Source organism: Vidua macroura, chromosome Z, assembly GCF_024509145.1.
Source record: "Vidua macroura isolate BioBank_ID:100142 chromosome Z, ASM2450914v1, whole genome shotgun sequence".
Taxonomy (NCBI): Eukaryota; Metazoa; Chordata; class Aves; order Passeriformes; family Viduidae; genus Vidua; species Vidua macroura.
The window spans coordinates 62,854,364-62,872,657 of NC_071611.1; the positions used below are offsets into that span (position 1 = coordinate 62,854,364).

Genomic DNA, 18,294 nt, shown 5'->3' on the forward strand with positions numbered 1-18,294 from the left:
GATGAATACTCAGGAGAATACAGAAATGAAACTCTCTAACTTCAGACTCACAAAGCCTTTTGCCCTTTGCGTAGCTGCGTGTCACCACAGTTCACCTGCAGTTTGCATGGCCCTCTGCCTGTTTTTCTGCTTTCCTCCTCTTCCCTCTGAGGGTGCAATTTAGTATCACACAGTGTCCAATAAATAGTAGCCAACGTCCAGGCACATTGTAGAACTTCTCTCCTCCCTGGAACAGCCACACCATTTTTCTTTCAAATATTCTGCTACTTTAACAGGATCCTGTAGTTGTTCAGGGGTGAATGGAGACCCTTCCAATACGAGACAATACCAGACAGCTCTCTCTACCACAATTTCTTTACTGGAAGAAAGCCTTTCTCCCCAGAAGAGAGTCCTTTTTCAGAAGGTGCAATGCAGGAAGTGATACAGAATAACCTCCGTGTGCTAGCCATTCCCACTCCCAGCTACTGCAAAAATTAACCCTGTTCTACCCAGAAACGGAGTGGTTTTTGGTTTGGGTTGGTTTAGTTTCTCCACAAATTAAAAAAAAAACAAAAAACCAAAACAAAAACAAAAACAAAAAAAAAAAAAAAAAAAAAAAAAAAAAAAACAAACAAACAAAGAAAAAAAACCACAACCCAAACAAAACAAAACAAACAAACAAAAAACAAAAACAAACAAAAACCAAACAAACAAAAAAACAAACCAAACCAAAACAAAACAAACCTAGTTTGCCTACAGTGAATGGATGCCATCAATGAACAACACTCTGTGCATCTGCTAGAGGGCTACATTTTGAGCTGCCCAAGTGGAAAGAGCAAAAAATCTTGCTTTGCATAATGGACTACAAAGAGGCTGGTGTTTCAAATTTTTTTTCAACTTTTTATAAATTTAAGCACAAATTTTGTGCAGGATTATGAAGTAAAGGCCTGTACAAATGAGTTTCTAGCAAGTGTCTATTCCAAAGAAAAACTTTCAGGTTCCCTCTAGGCTTCTATCTAGTGACACTGGGGGAGAGAGGTCCCTACAAAGCAGTATGGGACCTTATCTTTCAAAAGTGTATCCTTCCCCAGGAATCTCCATAGGCCAGAATTTCTTCAAAGGGGGAGAAGACTTCTTTTCTTTTCTCCTACTGGGGAGCATATGTACACTCTTTTTTTCTGCAATATCTTCATGAAAGTTGCATAAATTTTTGCTAATTATATTTCCAAATTTTTCTGTTACCCACTGGGAGCCTTCAAGGCTGCAGCCCCTCTCTGCTGTCTCTTGAACAGTCAGTTCTGGATCTTCTTCTGCACTGAGCTCTGGCTGCAAGAGGATTGACACTCTAATTGATTAGATCCATTATCCCTCTTCCTTCATCTGAACAGCCTCATGTCTACCATCTTAGGAAATATGAGTTTGTGTCCACCCACACTGAACAGAAACTAAAACTGTGGTTTTCTGTCTAGGGCAAGTGCCATGCCACTACGCTTAAACTGAGGAGCTGCAGCAGGGGAAGTTACACATCATCTGAGCTGTGATTGTCACAATCACAGCTCTGCACGTCTGTACCTGCCCTCTAGCAGCCTTGCTGAAGCTGAGCTCTGTCCCTTGCTGGTAGAGGGGGAACACTTCTAGCAAGTGTTCAGGGCTTTACTGACACTCCTTTTAGCTATTGCCTCTATTACCAGAGTAAGACTTCTTTCTGAGGTAGGAATATGATCCCCAAACACTTCTAAGAGTTTATGAGAAATTGAAAGTGCTTTATCAGTCCTTGTGGAAGCACAGTCTTCATTTTCGACAAGCTACAACGTAAGAGTGGCTTTCCCATCTGATGAGTGGGAAGCTTTGATGTCACCTGCTCATCCTCCTGACCCCTCATCATGTTTTAACTGTGGGTTTGGGTGGTAGGATGCTTTCAGTTCTACTCTGAGCATAAACCATGCTAGTTTTTAAAGCCGTATCCTTCTTCCATCAGTCAAAAGACATTCCATTTTTGAAAGCCTGATACACATCCACACCCTCCAGTAAATCAACTGCACCAATCAGCTTGGTGTCAGCTGCAAATATGTTGAGAGTATGCTTGATCCCATTATGTCATTGATGATGATATTGAATAGTATTGGTCCTAGGACAACCCCTCAATCACACCACTTACTACTGTTCTCTGTCTTGACATCGAGCTGTTCGTTGGCTGTTTGTTGGCTGCAAAATTTTGGGTGCAGCCATCCAGCCAATTCCTTAATCATCAAATAGTTAGCCCATCAAACTTCATCCATTTTAATGTCACAGGCCTTACAAAAATACTTTTCCATCTGATCTGTGTCCTCTGGCTCAAGTAGCCTGATTTTAAAAAGATTAAGATTGAAAATTTATTTCCTCATATGATAGCAGAGTCTATTATATGGAGTCTGCACATATTATATGTCTGCAGTTCTTTCATGGCCAAACATCTGCCTTTGGTAACAGGCTGAATAGGGCTGAAATTAGGAGAAAAGCTGCCAGCTGCATTTACTCACTGAACGTCTGGACTAAGGAATTAATTTTAAAAGACATTTGTAAATAACATTAGAGTTTACCCATTTTTTATCATCGAGATGGGAGAATTTGAGATATGTTGCACAAATGTGTGATGTAAGGGGAATGGCTACTGGCCAGTATCAGCCTACTCTATGCCAAGGAACTGAAGTTTCAGAGTGGGAACTGGGGTTTCTAAAAGCTCAGGACTTCTCAGTTAGCTGCAGTGATGTGTGCCACGTGTCCTCAACTGTGTATTCAGACTAGAAAGAGGGTTTAACATTCAGGTAGATATGGAGAAGGCCCAAGAAACTCCCTCCTTCTCTTGCACTATTATGTATTTTCATATTATACACTGATCATTTAAATTAGCACTCACAAAAATGATAAACTTGTTTGAAAATAATACACTTGTTTGAGACAAGGCAGCTGGGCAGATGTCCTATAAAGCCCTTCACAGGAACCTCATCTCGAGCCTCCTCTGTTACAGCCATGATAGTCTCAATTACTGTCAGCCATACAGAGTGCTGGCAGCTCTGGGACAGCACACTTCAGTGTTCAACTCTCTGTATCCTCAATAATATGTGAGGCCATTTTCCTACTACTGACTGGCAGGTGCAAACTCCCTGCATCATATAGGCAGTGTGCACCTGTGATTCTCTTTTGACTCCCCATTCACTTTATCAGAACCTTGCTTTATCACAGCTTTAAAAAGGTAAACATAAACCCTGGCTTTAAAGTTCCTGGCACTTGACAGCTTTGACAACAAGTGAGGGAAAGTGTCAGCTAACGAAAAAATTAATTTATTTTTCAAATGCCACTCTTTGTTATGAAAATGTCTACTCAAGGTGCAGCCTACACTTTACCCTGTAGAGAAGGAATCCAAACTACAAAAATCATGGTGCTGTATTTAATTATGAATCAGAGGATTTTACAAAGAACAGTAAATTGCATAGTGAAAGCCTATTTTCTGTGATGGAGAATACAGTAAAACAATCCTCTTCAACCCTAAGCAACCCATGCTTGCTACAATTGCTGATTTTAGACACAAACTTCATAAACAACAGGTTTTCTGCTTTGTCATGCATTTATATTGATTGTTTTCCCCCAGATCAAATGCCTACTATGACTTGATGCAAGTCACACAGAGGTCCAAATCCTTTAACTGGAGCAGAGCAAAACTGCAAGCTCAGACATTTCAGAAGCCAGTAACCAGCAGCAAGATGCATGCATATTGCAGGAAGGGTTATACAACTTCCAGAAGTTTCTTTTCCTTTAAACTTAGATTTTAATTTCCTCAAATATTCTTTTCTGCACTATCATAGAGAGCAGTTTCAAAATATGTCACCACCAGGGAGTGAGGAGTCAACAAAGTCTGAATGTGTGAGGAGCTTGGTCTAGATGGGAATCACTGCAGGTCCAAGAGAAACAGAGCTGATGAAAGACAGGTACATATGACTGCTTAATGCAGTGAGAAACCAAACATTGAGCTCCAGGTAGGAGGTATGTGAGGGAAACCTGAAGTGCTGACATGAAACCTTTGTGACCTTATTGTCAAGGAGTTGTATCTATAAAAAAGTGAATTAGTCAAAGAATGTGGATGAGGTAAAGCAGCCTGTCAGAAGAACAAATAGGGAGAAGAAGCAGGAGAGGATGACATGGATGACAGTTTCTAATTAAGGTTTAATTGCTAGTATCAGAGGTGACTAGGAAATGAAGAGTTTGGTCATGCAGAGACTACAGGCCAAAGTAGACAAAAAGAGAGAGGGACCCTTTACATTGAGAGGTGTAGGGCGAACTCCATGGCATGCCATCAGCAATGTCTGAAGCTGGGAAGAGATGGGGAATGGGGTGGCTGTAGGAACTGTGTGAATGTTAACTGTGGTTTTGAGCTGTGGTCTCCATAAGCACATCAAGGGAAAGTATGTATCTGCATTGTGAAGAGAAAACAGGAACAGGCTGCTTCCAGCATTATAATCCACTATAATTCTTTCCCAACTCTTTTTCCAGTCCTGTCTTCTCAAAACTGTACTCTGCCTCAGCAAATTGCAGTGACTGAACTTTCTTCTAAGTAAGAAAGATACTTCTAGAAACACAGTGCAGAAAGACTTGTCTTTTACTCAAATCCCAGTCCTTAAAAAAAAAAAATCCAGCAAGAATTTGAGATATATTTGGTAATTACCCAATTTTTAGTAAATATTTTATTTAAGCAATCTTTTCCCATTTCTTCTTCCCTTTTCCCAACAGATGTGTTCAGGAACTCAGCCTGAAGAATACAAACACAGTGTAAGAAAGGTCTTTACTCTCCGAGCTCATTTCTTCTCATCAACTCATTATATCATGACTGTAAACAACAGACTCCTCCTGATACAAGTTCATTTGCTTATTGAGCTTGTTACATGTCCCAGGGCTAGAAATCCTATGGGTAAGGAAAATATGTTTCTTTTTTTTCCACCATATTTGTTCAAGAGGCAGCAAAAAGTCTCCTTTTAAGAATGTAACTCAAGGTTATACATGCCCAGCAGTCTGGTTCTGAGGCCTAAATTTTTGCAAGTCAGAGAAATGGTCAGTGCACCACACTGCAAATCAGTAAGATCAGTCCTATAATGTGGCAAAGATACCACTGGAAAAGAGATTTTTTTGTTGACTATCCATCTCAACAAAAAGCCAATACCTTTTGCTGTTACCATTCAGTGAGGAGGTGGTAGAGGCTTGGAGCAGACTCTGGGAATTGAGGTACAGATGCAAGTGGGTCAGTGTCAACTGAAGAGTTTCTGCCACAAAGCACTCAATCTCTGTGTAAACCACAAGTCAGTTAAACCACAGGCTGGGAATCCTGACTGCTGAGCAGAGAGCTGCAAAGCTTTTAATTATGTTTTGTAACATGTGTAATCTAACAATGATGAAAGAAATAAGCTTTCTGTTACCTCCTTTGCTTCATGCTCCTGGATTATCTTCACATTAAATACCTTGGCATCATGCAGGGTACTTGCTGGCAGCTCTTCCTCTTGTTGGTGAAGCCTATGTTCTAAGGGACCAAATTAGCTGATAGACTGTATACAGACTGCTTAATTACTTTCTTGTTATTCCACTGTTGGTTTAAATGCAATAGAAAAAAAAAAACTTGGGGGTTATTGCACTTGGATTTAAAATACTAAGTTATAATACAGCAGCTCTTCCAGTTAAAAGCTCATTGCTATTATGAAAAATACTTGGCTGTTCCTACAAAGAGGAACAGCTATAAAAACAGGGCATGCAAGCTCTGTACTGTGAGTTACCAGCAGGAATGTAACAACAGCCTCTCAGATTAATCAGCCTTAGTGAATTCTGAGTGCTCTGACATCCAGTCTAAATATGGACCCCAACTAAATGAATAATTTTCTATGAACTCACATAAAGTTATATTTAATTTACTGAGAACATAGACAATTTCAAGATTTTAAGATTCCTTATTCTTTTTTGATTGTTTATAAACAGACAAGTTGCTTTCGGAATAAAGCCCGCCAAATCCAACAGGTTAGAAATGGACTTCAGAATCAGTCTGGAAAAGGAAGATATGCTGAAATATTTATGGCATAAGACAAGATTGGCTCTTTACAGAGGCCACCTATATAAAGCAGCATAGACAAACTGCAAATAGTGAAAATGGGTTCACTCACAAACTATTTTAAATTGTGATTTTAAATTGTCTTGTTGTGGCAGGAGAATCATATGTAATCAATAAGTATTCTTAGCCTTGCCTCTGTGTGTTATATTTTCATTGAGATCAATTTTGAGTGAGGCATTTAAAAGGAGTTCATTTTTCAACAAACAGATGTTTGTTGTCTTCCACTTCCCCCCCTCGCCCCCCACCCCTGCATGTTGTGGAATTTAAAATACTAAAGTCCTGCACAAATAAATACCATCTTTTAATTCACCTGCCCATCACAGCACTCATGGAAAAACAACAACATAGGATTTCAAAGACAGAGGCTTCAGAATATCTAACAGAGTGATGCTTAGAAGTCTGTTTAATTCTGGAAACATGCATAACCAGCTCAGATATTACCACCAAAGCAGACATTTGAAACTATGTACAAAAAAAAAAGACAACAAGAAATCACACGCAGGCTGGTGGGCAACATTAAGAAGGTACAAGGCTTGCAGCGTATTAAAGAAATGTGCAAAACTGACAACAGGCAACAAACATTCACATCTTGTTGAGTCACAAATTTGGTTTTTTAAAACAAAACAGGCTGAGCAGTGCTTCTGATTTCACCAATAGTATGTTGCTTATTAGGTAGCATACAGCCAAAAGGTTACACAAGCTGCAAAATTAAACTCTTTCAAAGTCATGATGTAACAAGAGCTTGTTTAAGTCCAAGATGATTCTGCAGATGATTAATTCGATTGGCATTCTTTTAAATGTACAAACAGAAGGATCAAAGTAACTGTCACATAAGAACTTGGCTATCATCTTATCTGCAAAACAAAGAAATCCAGGATGATCCTTCATGAGCAATGCAACTAACACATATTTCTTTGGACAAATACATATTCACATGTGCTTGCAAAGTATTTCTAAATAGACTTTTCAAAAAGTATTTTTAGAGTAGTGCAATATAACTTTATCTGCAATTGCAACCAGTGAGAGGTAATCCGGAGAGGACCACAGCCCCCCTTGAGGATGCAGTCTTGTTGCTCTCCCCTGGGCAAAAAATCCCCTTTAATGTCACTGGGAACTAATAATGAGGAGCTGTGCACAGGTAGTCCCTCAGGAATGAGTCTCTGCTCACTATGTGGGGAGCTGAGTGTGGAAGTCTGCATGCAGCTACCAGAATATATCCCCAAGTACTCGTTATGCAGTGGCCACTAAGACATTTGAAATGTAAATGTTTCTCATCTATGTTCCATGTAATTTATAAGACAATGCAGTTTCCATGCAGTAGGGAAAGATCAGATCAGAAGAACTGACATTATTAACTAAGGAAAAAACCCTGGTATATCAGTTTTACCACAACTGCATTTTTTTCCACTACACAGTATTTCACATTGGTAACAGGCAATGTTATACCATAAAGCATATTAATACGATCTTGTGATTAGAATGAAAAACGTTTTCTGCAATATATCCATATTAAAATAGTAATGTGCACAAAAAGTGTTCATAGCATGACACCCAAAGCAGTATGGAGTTAGTTTTACCCATTAGAGTTAAGCTATGTAGTATAAATGAAGACTACTGGTACATGTAGAAAAATATGATAGGCAGTCAGTTACAAACCTGGCAGTATTCTGAAACAGAGATTCTTAGGTCTTACAATGGAATGATAAAGACAGCAGGAACTGGTTTAGGGAGCTCCAGAAAGAGATTTGCACTTGGTGTTTCTCACTGTCTTATAGGCAGCCCTACCACATAGAAAAATGTTGCACCAGGAATTAACATCAGGGTCTGAAATTTTAAAAAATCTGCTAAAACTTAAGTGCAGTAAGCTCCACTACATTGTATTTCTCTTGCAATATATAAAACATAGAAAACTGTAATGATAACTTACTAGATAAAAATATTAATGCTCACAAATAAAATCTGAGAAATTTCTGAGTCAGATTTAAACATTTTGTAGGTTTAGTTTGCATGATTTGACTATGTCATGTATCTTTGACCACCAAGTAGCATTATATAGTCTCCATTTTAGATTGATTGATTTTATGTGTTAAATTGTTTCTAACAAGGCTTTAAAATGGCAAAAACCCTACTAGAAACAAATGTCTTTACAATGAGAAATAGATTTCCCATGAGAAACCATTTTCCACCTTTTAATACTGTTACAAAATCTCCCCACTAGATAAAAAGGCAATATAAATAAAAATCTTAGAGAAAGGAAATGCTTCTTAGGCTTGCTCTTTTATCTTCCCCTGGCAGATGCTGGTCTCCTCAACACATGAAGTTGGCTAGGCAGGATTGTTTTTCTTTCTTTTGCTTGGGCTGTGAGTAGGATCTTGTTTCAGTTCATGGTATTGCATCTATTTAAACACAAAGTTCAGAAAGAAAGTTGTCAGGTGGTACTTGTTAGAAAAAAAATAAATATATCCTTTTTTTTTTTTTTTTCTGTCAGGGGATAAAAGGTTAAAAAAAGAAGATTTTCCCCCTAAAAATGACACAGGATTTGCAGATGTGATCCACCAACAACAGAATGACAGATCTAGAATAAGAAGGAAAACCAGCACCAGGAAAATCCTACCAGGAAATAACACTGCATGCTGATGTAAACTTAGAAAAGACTAGCGTTTTTTTGTTTTCTCCATGAGCTCTAGCAGACAATAAACACTATCATTTTGACCATGCTGGATACCATTCTTCATAATGTTTCTTAAAAGCTTGGTTATTTCTAAGTGCCTACCACAGAGGGTATCAGATACAGAGGGAGTGTTTGCACCCATACCAGCTCTGAACTGAAACTAGAAATACGGGAAATCTATAATCTTTGTGACACCAAATGTGATTTATGTGCTTGATGCTATCTTAAATCTTGCATGCTCTTGGGGGATTGTGTACTGCATCATAAAAGCCTGTAATTCATAACCAGTTTTTTTTTTTTTTTAAAAAGGTGTTTATGAGCCGAGTTGAACTGTGGCCACAGCAAAAATTTTCACCCCTTGGAAAGGAAAGGTCAAAGTGTTCTCAGAGTGCTGAGCGATGCTGTCTGCCTCTTCCATTATTTGACCTTCCTGTTCCTTCTCTGCCTGTCCCGAGAGCCCCAGCTCCAGTGTTTCCCATACAGTGCCTTATCCCAGTCAGGTTCACATTGTGCTGGATGGTGTTAAATGCTAGCTCTAGCTACCATCTCACAAATACTTGTCCTTCTACTGATTGTTTCTAAGGATCCTAAGAGGTACAACAATGCGGGAACTTCTTTCTCATTGGAAAAAGATCTAGCAGATCCTTCTGGTTAATGGACTATCCTCAGCTTGAGTTTGCAATTTCTGCCAAGGAATAGTAATAATAGTAAATCAAAATAACTGCTTTAAAAATTCTTAATAAATAAATAAATAAATAAATATACACACCACTTGCACATCAGAAGGGACTCTGGACAGAAAGTCAAGTAGCTCGTTGTTATCAATTGCATATGGATTTCGAATCTTCTTCGTAAATTTATTGATGCCTGCAAAAGTGAAAGTTCAAATGTTACTACCATAAGATATAAGATATCAAAAGATACATACCTTTGGCAATGTTTTAAAACAGATTTTAGGATCCATTCTGAATCCTGACAGTAGCACCGAACGAATGCATGAATTGTAAACTTGGGTTCCAAAGGTAGGACTCTGCTTCTATGGTTCCCTGTTTCAAAATGCAAAAGTTCTAGGGACATTTTCAAATTCCTTCAATATTTTTTTTTTGGAAAGTAACAGAAACTGTGATTATTATGAGGAAGTTGGGAAAAGCAGAGGCATAAAAAGTATTTAATTTCTGTAACAGAGAGGATGAACAGAAATGGGCTTAACTGGAGGACACAAGATTCATATAAGATTCAGAAGATTCAAGGAAAGTATTTTTCATGCTAATGACAATGAAACATATGGGAAGCCTGAAGTCTGCACCATATGAAGGCTTTAGAAAAATTTGCACAAACATCTGTGTGGGAATGACAGATAGAGACAAGCTGATGGCAGTGCAGAGAAGAGAGGATATGTCTCCCTTAGACATCATAGTCTTACAATGCCTATTGACAATTAGTCAATAAGAAAAATCATCCACAAAATAATCAGGAAGCAGGCTTTTAAATTAGACATATTTTCTTATCATTACATAACAAGTCATACACTTTGAGAACCTGGTCTGTGGGCTCTGGAAACGCATGTTTAAAACATGGACAGGAACAGTGCAAACTGCATTGACTCTCATGTGAGCAGGAGAGAGCCAGGACACTATTAAAAAGATGCCTTTCTGTGTAATTTATCCAGGCTCTATCAAATATGAGATAACATAGTTTATCTTCCACAAAGTGTTTGGTGCCCAGACTTTTCAAAAAGCTTTTGCAAGGACATAAAGCCTTTGGATAGGGCATGCAAAATTCAGTGTCAATAGCATCCACAGCCTCCAACTGCATGAATCCTCAGTTCTGCAGCATAGATAGGAGATGCTGCCCTCCCTTTATATGGTGTTGGATAGTGAGTGTTCAGAAGGAATACCTGACCTTGAAACACCTTTGTTAAGAAGATGTTTTGCATCAGCAAGTGACTGCAAAATTTAAGGTGAATGCCACTGTTCTTTGCTCACAGCCACAGGACCACTCGTGGGTGAGTTCTGGTGGTATGATCTCACTTTATCACATCTGATAAAGAAAAATACCAGTCACTGCGTAAAACCTCAAGAAAGGAAAAGTACTGCACAGATGAGAGGAAACCCTACAGGAGAAGCAGAATACAGGAAGGGGATTGGTCTTTTCCAACAGTTTGAAAATTTTCAGATTAAAGTAATTACAGATTTTTCCACATAAACAGCTGTTACCAGGACTCAGCACTTCATCAAGAGGGATTAGGATAGAGAGATGGTCCCTGCTCCACCCCACCTAACACACCACATCTTCAAGGACTGGTAGTCTCCACTGGGAGAGACACAGCTAGGAAAGAATGGAGAATTTCCTGCTAGGGCAGACCCTATGGATGCACAGAAGAAAGACAGCTATACAAAACATGATACATAATATGAAGAAATTTTCATTTAAAAACTCTGCCTTTTAAAGAACAAAATGGACAGATGCTGCTACAGACCAGCTGAAACATTCCTACGGAAGTAAGTCAAAAAAGAGAAATCAATGGCTTCCCACAGGCAGGATGGATGAATAGGATGAAGAAATATTCACAGGAGAGTCTAGAACCATGCAGTGATGGAGAAAACAGGTGTTTGGAATACTGCAATATTTGAAGGGACAGCTGCTCAAAGCTATGCTCAGTATGACATGGCTCTGTGAGAGTTCATTTCACCCTGAGGAGGTCTGGACTGTGGGACCTGCAGTACCTGTCTGGTCTCCTGCCATGATGCAAGAGAAAAAGATTCCTAAAGAAGGGATACACATACACTTGCTGAGTAAGAAGTCACCTGAACTGAAATGTAGGAGGAAAAGGTGGAGTCAAAACCTCTAGTGAACCAAGGGGCTTGAAGTTATATCTACATAGCCTATTTAACCTGAAGGCAGGGAGGGAAGAGATGAAGAGAGTCTATCCATCCATGTTTTGGGAGGCTTGGCAGTTGAGACTCTGTCTTATCTGAAACAGAGATATTTTTGTGGGAGTGTGACACTTCCAGGGGTAGTGAGCTCATGAGAAGAGTCATGAGCTTTTCAAAGAACAGTTCTGGCTCTACAGTTATGTGGATCTTGGAGGAGTATTATAATCTCAGGTTATTGTATCAAACGTGATGTAAAAAAGCAAGATGCCAGACCTGTCTGAAAAATTATCAAAAAAGGACACAGACAAATAGAACTTCCTGTGTGCATGCTAGAGGAAATGAAATTTTGGGAACAAACTAAGAGTTTGGGTTACGCTTCAGTGATGCATGGTATGGAGGAATAAATAAAAGTCAAAGACAGGAAAAGAAAGGAAGCCCATATGCCTGCTTTTGCTCATTCTGTAAAAATACTTTTGTTCATATCTTCTTTATTACTTTGGCTGTGATCATTTGAGAAAACATTCTAAGAAAATTACTAATACTGACTGATAAACAAAAAATAAATTCTTTGGAGTCAGTTCAATGATTTTATGCTGTCTCCTGAATTCAAAACCTTTTCACAGAAGTGTGACTGCTATTCTTTCCTTAGAAAGAAAATATAGCCTCTGATGTAACTGAGACTGTGCTCTTCATAAGTCTGCGTTACTGGGTACAGTAAGTAAGGGTACAGCTGCTGGTGGTGTAAGATGTATGAAAAGACATACAAATGAAAACCTGGAGCATTATTTACAACAGATGTGGTAACAGTAACTTTTAAAAATCAGTATAAAGAATAGATATAAGCACAAGTAGTGAAAGCTTGGATCATAATTCCACCCCCCTACCTGCCCAGAGTTTCTGTTCATTATCAACCAGCCAATACCACCTATTCCTTTCTGTCTAACTAAAGGTGACCCCTTGAACAGGTTTCTTGCTGCTATGTTTGCATACAGTTTTACAAGATAAAGTACTGCAGTAAAAATGGCATATTGTCCTAAATGCACAATATAGATTGAAATGCCTCTGTTTGTGTATAAGTGGTGAAAATAAATCAGAGTAATATCTAGACAAAGTTACACTTTGATATATGAAGAATTCTCATGGCTACATGTTTATAGTATGATTAAGTCTAAAATGCCAGCCAAGAAAAATACATTTTGCAGGTGGGCCTAAATATTTACACTGTTGCTGTTAACTAACATGCCTAATTCCATTGTAGGGCAGCTTCATGACCATAAATACCAAAAAGTACTGTCAGTGTAAGTCATCCAGCCAGGTTTTAAAAGCAGTAGAGTTTAAAAGGGCTTTACTTACCCCAGACAAGGACAATGTATCTCAGTGGAATGAAATACAGGATGATGGTGAACACAGAAAGGGCAACAATTGCCAGCCAGCTCAGGAATGGGACAGTCCAGTTGAATGTACTAAAGAAAAATTAACAGAAGTCAGAACTGAGGTCAGCCAACAAACCCAATAAAAGAGCAAAGGACAGTGGGAGAAGTGTCACTTTCCATCAGGGAGAACAAACTGAGTCTACTAATGAAGGCATGGATGCATTTGTCATTCATCAGGGAGAGCCTGGGCTTTGATCCACTGTCAGTGGAAATGAAAGGAGGCCCTAGCTTTGCCCATTTGCCTGCTGAATTTCACTCTCCCAGCCCAGCAGTGCACATCTGCCAGGTAAATGACTGCTCTGCTTTTTTGGAGATCTCAGTGCCTAACCCCAGTTTCAGCACCAGACAAAACCCACAGAGCTCCCTACTCTCCAAATGTACTCACACAGGCAATCTACATTCCCTTCTCAATGCCATGGTAGAGTAGGATACAATAGTTGGAAGACTACTGCTAAGGCTTTCATGTTTTATCTCCTCCCTATTCCACTGTAAGGACAGCACAAGGAGTTAAAGGCTGAACAGGGACATTCAACAGGGGCATTGTGAGCCATTCAGGAGCAGGAGGTAGAGCTTCCTTTGTTCCTGAGTGACTCACTATAAGAGGCCTCTGGGGAGCGCAGGGACCTGGAGCACAACGAACAGGAGCAGGCAAACGGTCACAGCAGTTTAACAGGAGCAGGCAAACAGGGTCACACCAGTTTGCGCAGCAGTTCACGCAGGCAGGGCATGCAGGCAAGGTTGCAGGTCCCTGCTAGTCAGATGAGGTGTTTTCATTGGTTGCTTGATTTCAGGCTTTCTCCTAGTAATGATTTTAATCTAGTCAAAATCTGTGGTTGGCACAAGTGTATGTGACCAAGTGGAGCCCTTCAAAAAGAATGTGTCTGTACAGACCCATTCCTGCCTGGAGTGTTTGAGCTTATCAATGGCTTCAGGGAGTGTTGTGGAAGAGGCCTGCCTACGGTGTGAACAGATGAACGACCTCGTTTCGCTGGTGGCCGAGCTTAGGGAGGAAGATGAAAGATTAAGGAGTATCAGGCATAGTGAAAGAGAAATAGACTGGTGGAGTTCATCTTTAAGGGAGGCCCACCAAGAGTCAGATGACTCCTATGCTTCTCACTCTCAGGCAATAGAGGGGCACCTGGTAGATGAAGGGGAGTGGAAATGCGTCCCTGTTCGGGGAGGTAATAACAAAAATCCCCCCTGCCCCTCATCCCCTAGCCAGGTGCCACTTCAGAATAGGTATGAGGCCCTGGATCTAGAGAGCCAGCCAGATGATGTAGAAGAAAATTATCTGCCCAGTGAGCCTCCCAATTATGACTCATCTAAAAATTGGATTACCACCTCTAACATCAAAAAGAAAAGAAGGGTAATTGTAGTGGGTGATCCCCTTCTGAGGGGAACAGAGGGCCCCATATGTCGACTGGACCCATCCCACAGGGAAGTCTGCTGCCTCCCTGGGGCCCAGATACGAAATATCACTGAGAGACTTCCTAGGCTGATTCAGTCCTCTGATTATTACCCACTACTGATACTCCAGGCTGGCAGTGATGAGATTGAAAAGAGGAGTGTCAAGGCGATTAAAAGGGAGCTTAGGGCACTGGGTCAAGTGGTTGATAGGACAGGTGCACAGGTGGTGTTCTGCTCAGTCCCTTTGGTGGCAGAAAAAAATAATGAAAGAAATAGGAGAACTCGCATCATTAACAAGTGGCTCAAGGGTTGGTGTCATCAGCAAAATTTCGGATTCTTTGATCATGGGGCAACCTTTACAGCACCTGCTCTACTGGAATCAGACAGGATACATCTCTCTGTTAAGGGCAGAGGGTTTTTAGCTCATGAACTGGCAGACCTTGTTGAGAGGGCTTTAAACTAGGTTTGAAGGGGGAATGGGGTGTATCTGGGCTGTCTGGAAGCAGGCCCAAGGATGGTAAGACTGTGTTAGGGGAGAAATCAGTAGCCCAGCTGAGGTGCATGTATACGAATGCACGCAGCATGGGCAACAAACAGAAAGAGCTGGAGGCCATGGGTGCAACAGCAGAACTATGATGTAACTGCCATCACAGAAATGTGGTGGGATGACTCACATGGCTGGAGCACTGCACTGGATGGCTACAAGCTCTTCAGAAGAGACAGAAAAGGGAGAAGAGGTGGAGGGGTGGCCCTTTATATTAGGGAAGTTTTGGATGTCATAAGTATTGAAACTAATGACGATGAAGTTTAATCCCTATGGGTAAGAATTAAGGGGAAGGCCAACAAGGCTGACATCCTACTGGGAGTCTGCTATTGTCGACCCAACCAGGATGAAGAGGTGGACAGCTTATTCTATAAGCAACTGAACAATATTTCAGGATCATCAGCCCTTGTTCTTGCAGGTAACTTGAACCTACCAGACATCTGCTGGGAACTTAATACAGCAGAAAAACAGCTGTCTAGAAAGTTTTTAGAGTGTGTGGAGGACAACTTTTTGTCACAACTGGTGGGCAAGCCCACCAGGGGAGGGACTATGTTGGACCTGTTGTTCACAAATAGAGATGGACTGGTGGGTTGATGTAGAGGTTGGAGGCCGCTTGGGGCACAGTGATCATGAAATTATAGAATTCTTGATAATTGGTGAAATAAAGAGGAATATCAATAAGATCTCTACACTGGACTTCTGGAGGGCAGACTTTGGCCTATTTAAGAGACTTACTCAGAGAGTTCCTTGGGAAACAGCCCTTGAAAACAAAGTCCAGGAGAGAGGGGTAATCTTCAAAGCAGAGATCTTGAGGGCATAAGAACAGACTGTCCCTGTGTGCCAAAAGATGAGTTGATGAGGCAAATGGCCAGTCTGGATGAGCGATGGGGTTTTGAAAGAACTTAGAAATAAAAAAAAAGATGTATCATCTTTTTAAGGAGGGACTGATTTCTCAGGAAGTATTTAAGGGAGCTGCTAGGGCATGTAGAAAAAAATTAAGGAGGCCAAAGCTCAGTTTGAACTTAACTTGGCAACTTCTGTTAAAAATAATAAAAATAGCTTTTACAAATATGTTAATAGTAAAAGGAAGGGTATAACTGACCTCTGTTCCTTATTGGATGAGGCAGGCAACCTAGTAACTAAAGATGAGGAAAAAGTGGAAATGCTTAATGCCTTCTTTGCCTCAGTCTTTAGTGGTAAGACAGCTTGTCCTCAAGACAACTGTCCTCAGGGGTTGGTAGGTGGTACCAGGGAGCAGAACGATCCTCTTGTTATCTGAGAGGAGGCAGTCAGAGAACTGCTGGGACACCTGGATATTTATAAATCAATGGGACCAGGTGGGATCCACCCTAGGGTGATGAGGGAGATGGCAGATGAGCTTGCGAAGCTGCTCTCCATCATTTATCAAGAGTTGTGGCTCACTGGTGAGGTTCCAGATGATTGGAGACTGGCCAATGTGACACCCATTTACAAAAAAGGTAGGAAGGAGGATCCTGGTAATTACAGGCCAGTTAGCCTGACATTAGTACCAGGTAAGATAATGGAGCAGTTCATACTGAGTGCTATCACACAGCACTTACAGGATGGCCAGGGTATCAGACCCAGTCAACATGGGTTTACAAAGGGTAGGTCATGTCTGACCAACCTGGTCTCCTTCTATGACCAGGTGACCCGTCTGGTGGGTGCAGGAAAGGCTGTGGATGTTGTCTATTTAGACTTCAGCAAGGCCTTTGACACTGTCACCCATAGCACACTCCTGGAAAAGCTGGCAGCCCACGGCTTGGACAGGAGCACTCTTTGCTGGGTTAGGAACTGGCTGGATGGCCGGGCCCAGAGAGTGGTGGTGAACAGTGCTGCATCCAGCTGGGGCCAGTCACCAGTGGTGTCCCTCAGGGGTCTGTACTGGGATCAGTTTTATTTAATATTTTTATAGACAACATGGATGAGGGCATTGAGTCCTTCATTAGTAAATTTGCAGACGACACTAAGCTGGGAGCTTGTGTTGATCTATTGGAAGGAAGGAGGGCTCTGCAGAGAGACTTAGAGTCCAACAGCATGAAGTTTAATAAGTCTAAGTGCAGAGTTCTACATTTTGGCCACAAAAATCCCCTACAGCATTACAAGCTGAGGACAGTGTGGCTGGACAGTGTTCAGGCGGAAAGGGACCTGGGGGTGCTGGTCAACAGCCAGTTGGATATGAGCCAGCAATGTGCCTTGGTGGCCAAGAAGGCCAATGGCATCCTGGCCTGCGTTAGGAATAATGTGGCCAGCAGGAGTAGGGAGGTCATTCTGCCCCTGTACTCGGCACTGGTAAGACCACATCTTGAGTGCTGTGTCCAGGTCTGGGCCCCTCAGTTTAGGAAGAACATTGAGATGCTTGAGCGCGTCCAGAGGAGGGCAACAAGGTTGGTGAGGGGCTTGGAACACAAGCCCTATGAGGAATATTTGAAGGAACTGGGGTTGTTTAGCCTGGAGAACAGGAGGCTTAGAGGTGACCTTATTGCTCTCTACAACTTCCTGAAGGGAGGTTGTAGACAGGTGGGGGTTGGTCTCTTTCACCGAGCAGCAGCTGACAGAACAAGAGGACACAGTCTCAAGCTACGTCAGGGAAGGTATAGGTTGGATATTAGGAAAAAAAAATCAGAATTTTTACTTTATTATTTCACATAATAAAGTACTGGAATTGTTTTCCCAGGGAGGTGGTGGAATCACCATCTCTGGATGTGTTTAAAAAAAGACTGGACATGGCACTTGGTGCTATAGTCTAGTTGAGGTGTTAGGGCATAGGTTGGACATAATGATCTTAGAGGTCTCTTCCAACCTCATTATTCTGTGATTCCCCTCTGTCTGAGGTACAGGTGCACTCCTCAGCCAGGTGCCTTCCAGCTTTGGGCAAAAAGGAAAAGGCAAGTACATGGCTATGCAAAGGTGGAAATTCATCCATGTGCATAAGAAGGAGAGAACTAGGGGAATAAAAGGAGGAGATAGAATAGTTAGTCATGAAGACAGGGATAATGCAACAACAGTGGTTGAGGGAAGAAATAAAAACCCTCTGAATATCAAAATAAAAAAAACCATATAATTAAAAAAACCCTGAAATAAGTAAAGGTTATTTATCTATTAATAAAGGAAGAGAATTTCTGATATCCCATCAGAGTTCCAGGACATTACCTTTCCAAAAAAAGTCATAGATAAAAACATCCTCACTGAGGGTCCCAGACTCTATTATTCTGATAAAAGTTTGCTGGTCACCACATTCT

At 40.9% G+C, this 18,294-nt stretch overlaps 1 protein-coding gene across 1 annotated transcript in view; it reads right to left on the reverse strand.

Moving 5' to 3' along the window:
* Positions 1 to 6,480: 6,480 nt before the first annotated feature.
* MCTP1 (multiple C2 and transmembrane domain containing 1) overlaps positions 6,481 to 18,294 on the reverse strand; it is a 219,220-nt gene continuing 207,406 nt past the window's right edge. The window contains exons 19-21 of the mRNA XM_054002904.1: positions 13,004 to 13,113; positions 9,544 to 9,641; positions 6,481 to 8,499 (exon numbers count right to left, since the gene is read on the reverse strand). Of these exons, the coding sequence (XP_053858879.1) occupies positions 8,428 to 8,499; positions 9,544 to 9,641; positions 13,004 to 13,113 (280 nt within the window). The 3' untranslated portion in view covers positions 6,481 to 8,427. The remainder of the gene's footprint in view (positions 8,500 to 9,543; positions 9,642 to 13,003; positions 13,114 to 18,294) is intronic.